Source organism: Lolium rigidum, chromosome 5, assembly GCF_022539505.1.
Source record: "Lolium rigidum isolate FL_2022 chromosome 5, APGP_CSIRO_Lrig_0.1, whole genome shotgun sequence".
Lineage (NCBI taxonomy): Eukaryota > Viridiplantae > Streptophyta > Magnoliopsida > Poales > Poaceae > Lolium > Lolium rigidum.
Window position 1 is genome coordinate 212,193,824 of NC_061512.1, and position 4,136 is coordinate 212,197,959.

Below are 4,136 nucleotides of genomic sequence, written 5' to 3' on the forward strand. Positions count from 1 at the left end.
CCTGTTTGCCTTTTGCTTTTTTACTTGTTTTTTCAACTGTCTTTTTTACTTGTTGAAGTTGGAGCTATACAGCTGCGCCCTCTGTTTCTAAAAAAAATGCTGTTCCGAAGTCTCCTATGTCATCAATTGGCGTGCTTGGAATTTTCCGTACGTCTATGAGTGTGATCTTCTACTACCAATTGGTGTGCTTGCAAATTGCAGTCGTTGAAAAGTCTACACGGTGGGATCAAGCAAAATATTTGCTATTTTAGTTCATCACAGAGGTTACTATCTACGGCAAACTCGACTGTATATATGCTGAGGTTGAAAAACTTGGAATGCTCACGAGACGCTCAGGAAAACACCAGATTTGACAAAACACATGACCTGCAATGCAGAGTACTGGTACTAAGTACAAACAAATCGATTTATGATGTTTGAAAATGTATTTAACTGCACATAGTACACACAGTACCTTGATTACCTTCAGTTCCAGCGGGGTCGCTCTGCAATTACGCATTTACGCTGGTTCTGTGACAGTTTTAGGATTTTAACTGCAGACACTTGAGTTACTTGCACTTTCTTCACGCGAGTACAAGTGACTTTACACTTGCCGCCCGGCAGAGTGGACAGATCATTTCAATTGCCCCGGATGTAGACTGTAGATTTCTCTCGAGAAACACTATCTCATACTAAATCATATTGCAAACAGGGGAGATTCTTTGAGTTGGTAAACCCAAGTCAGGCTTGGCTGGCGCCATCTCATAATGCTCCTCCTAAAGGGGAATGTCGCCATCTCAAGAAAAAAAGGATTTGGAAGTGACATGCCAGATGAAGTATGTATAGGTAGCAGCACCTCATCTCAGCCACGCTCCAGAGCATTGGAACTTGAGCCGCCCCCTTCAAATCAGTCCAATGAGCAACTAGCTGCTACTAGTAGTGCCTCACTGCCACTCACTATGCGCCAGCAGTTCTTCCATCGACAGTAGCAGCACCACGCTTCTACAAAGTCTCTCGCTTGCCTCGCTGCATCTCTCTCAGTCACTCGCTCATACCTCTTGCCATCTTTCTTTAGTATCTCTCTCAGTCTTGGTGCCTGCAGCAGGCTCACCCCGCTCACTACTCCAAACCCCCAGAGAATTCAGAACGGGAATATGAAGGTAATCTCATGCCCAACAGTATTATGATCTTTATGTTGGCCTTGAATTAAGGCGTTGGATCGATGGAGAGATTGATGATCATCTATGGAACCTCTGTTTGCGCTTGCGTGGTGCCGTACCTTATGGGATGGAACCTCTGTTTTTCTTGCAGATTTTCAGCTGGGTGGCGAACAAGATAGGCGGGAAGCAAGAAGCGAGCCGGTTCCCGGCCAGTTCATCCGGGCCTTCTCGTGAGTGTACCTGCGAACTTTCCATCATCAAGTGGTAGTTGTTGACCAGACAGTGTCTGTTCTAGATTCTAGAGGAAGATCGAAGACGATAACATTTGGTTTTCAAGTTGTTTGCATTTGTGCAGTAAAGCTCAAGTTATGAAGCCATCTTTGATTTCTCACCAAAATTAAGAAGTTATTCTGTTCACAACAAATCCATTTGCATCTTGAATAGGCGATCATCTCACTTGTTTTGTGATATACTACATGAAAATCGGTTTCAGGTTTCTTTTCTGATGATGCCAGTACGGTGTATGTTCGTCATGCATGCGAATCACTGATAATTTCCTGCATTCCATTAGTCTTTAGATCTAGTGATATGCCGAGGAAGCTACCTTTTCTGGGTAATCCCACAAACTGAGGAAAAAATGCAGTGCCATGACATTCTCACTGTTTTCAGTTTGCACTGTAGTGACATTCTGTGACTTGTCCCTTGCAAAAAAATTCTGCACAAACTCTACTGTTTGTTTAGTTTATCTTTCTCTATCTGGACAAAAATGAAGAGATCTGTGCAGCTGAGTCATACTCAAAATCCAACTATTCGGCATGGATCAAACCCTTTGCTAACGCCAAGCAACTACTTTTTTTGTTTCTACATACTTTGATTTATTACGTTCTTTATTATACTTAAAGATGGCTTGCTTGATATATATACCCAATTCTCCACCTCTGATCAAATATAGTGTCATTATTCTGGGACAGAACCCTGATTTAAGATATTTTTTTTCAAAAGGGGGCAAACAACCCCAGCCCTCAAATGGTTTCCTCTAATGATCTTAAGTCAACTAATTCTATAAGAAATAGTACACCGTTATTCTTTCAAGAACATATAAAAAAGGCTATTAATATTGAAGAATGGATGCATTCTTTAACTTTTATATATGTGATGAAGCGATCGCCGACATACGAAAACGGAAAGAGAACATCAGGATGTGGAGTAAGCATGGGCAAGCATATATCTAACTAGTGATAAGTTCATGAGAAGCACAGGAATTAAAGGATTTAAAATATAGTGGTCCATGCTCCATACACTCAGCTTATGCTAATATGATCTTAGGACCATACCTTTATGTCTGTTTGTGGAATCAGCACTTAATTTAGTTTATAATGTGCAGGTGCTAATGTGTCGGATTGTCGAAACGACGAGTTCAGCGATTGGCCCGAGTCATTGCTTGCTATTGGGACATTTGGAAATAAGCAGATAGAAGAAGTAGCACAAGAGCAGAACTCTTCCGAGGATGGGCAGTCCATGCAAGAAGCCACCAAGTTTACAGAGGAGGAAGTAGACAAGATACAGAAAGAATTTGCAATGATACTAGCAAGCAAAGACCAAACAGAAACTTATGATTCCCAAGATGAGAACGTCAAAGAAAAGCAGATGGACCGGTTGATGAACAAGAAAATAATCAGAAGCAAATCAAATGAGTCACTGACGAAGAAAGGAAAAACACTTAAGCCAAGATCAGTTGCTGCACTCCTCAAACTACTCGTGTGTAAGGGTGGCTTTGCAACTGCGGTTCCAGACCCAAGGAACTCTTTCCCCCAATCAAGAATGGAGAAGGTACACCTCTTACAACCTTATGTAAATTTTTATCTAACTGCTAGTTGCATTTTTTTATGTGATTTTGTTTTCCATTGCAGCTTCTCAAGGCAATACTGCAGACGAAAATACACCCACAAAATCCAGCACCACTCGTGCCTAGGAAGCACCTGGATTGGAAGCCAGATCAGAATGAAATCGACGAGCTCCTCGAGGATGCACTCGATGTAGATGATGATGATGATGGCGCAAAATGGGTCAAAACTGATTCAGACTGTAAGTTCATACTTCAATACCAAACAGGCGATGTTATTGTGCACTGAGCATCTTGTCATGCACCTGTTCCTTGAATTAACTGAGTCATTTTCCTTCTTTTCAGTTATTGTGCTTGAAATGTAAAGATGGGTGAATACAATTGTTCTTTGAGGCCAGGTGTGCACTTTCCTTCTCAACTTCAGCAGAACTCGATAATACTGATCCATCGCTTTGAGGGCTGTGCTGACAAATTTGATTGATTCTATTCAATGTGCAGGTTCCAAAGGTCTTGGCAAGCTAGGAGTCCACGGTGTTATGATATATATAGAAGTGTGGGATAAAGTCAGCAATGAAGCTACAGTTTACGATGAAATGCCCCTCTGCTTCTGACAAATCACTTGTAATGTGGGTTACTTGGATTATGACAAGAAACTCCTGGGACAAGCCATACCTCATGTCTGTTTTTCTCTAATTCTTGAGGCTGTATATTGCAAGGTTTTTTTACCATCCATATATGAAGAATGATGGGTGTTTTTAATTTCTAGTCCCAAAAGATCTCCATTATGATGCAGTTGTCGTTTATTACATACATCTCTATTTTTTGCGGACCGGCTTGCAAGTTGTGCTTCACATATCTGTATCGCCCAGCCGGGTAGCCTACTAGAGTCGCTACAAGAAATCTGCTAACTTGCGACCCTCCACATTGGTCACTAGTTAAGGGCTATACTTTGTTTTTGTAGGATTTTTAAAAATGCAATAATACAGACAAATATAGAACTGCGACCCTATAGGATCACCAAACAAAGAATTTGACACTGGTGTTTGAGCATAACAAAGAAAACCTAGGAAAAGGACCATCTTGGTATGACTTGAACCCTGATTTGGTAGTATTAAACACCCAAAGCTTTCGAAAGTGGTTTTGTATTTATAGCC

The 4,136-nt window shown here is 41.2% G+C and overlaps 1 protein-coding gene across 1 annotated transcript; it reads left to right on the forward strand.

The window, feature by feature from the left end:
• The first annotated feature begins 1,040 nt into the window (after positions 1-1,040).
• On the forward strand, positions 1,041-3,689 carry LOC124655400 (protein DEEPER ROOTING 1-like). The gene is made up of 6 exons (XM_047194302.1): positions 1,041-1,139; positions 1,291-1,369; positions 2,524-2,969; positions 3,050-3,224; positions 3,328-3,380; positions 3,481-3,689. The coding sequence occupies exons 1-5, from the start codon at positions 1,134-1,136 to the stop codon at positions 3,345-3,347; spliced, it is 726 nt and encodes a 241-aa protein (XP_047050258.1). The 5' UTR covers positions 1,041-1,133; the 3' UTR covers positions 3,348-3,380; positions 3,481-3,689.
• The last annotated feature ends 447 nt before the right edge of the window (positions 3,690-4,136 follow it).

Excerpts from the sequence above, each read along its gene's own strand:
- LOC124655400 (XM_047194302.1), top strand. Across the intron at positions 1,370-2,523 it reads CAGTTCATCCGGGCCTTCTC|GTGCTAATGTGTCGGATTGT; the intron begins GTGAGTGTACCT and ends TATAATGTGCAG. Across the intron at positions 3,225-3,327 it reads GGTCAAAACTGATTCAGACT|TTATTGTGCTTGAAATGTAA; the intron begins GTAAGTTCATAC and ends CCTTCTTTTCAG.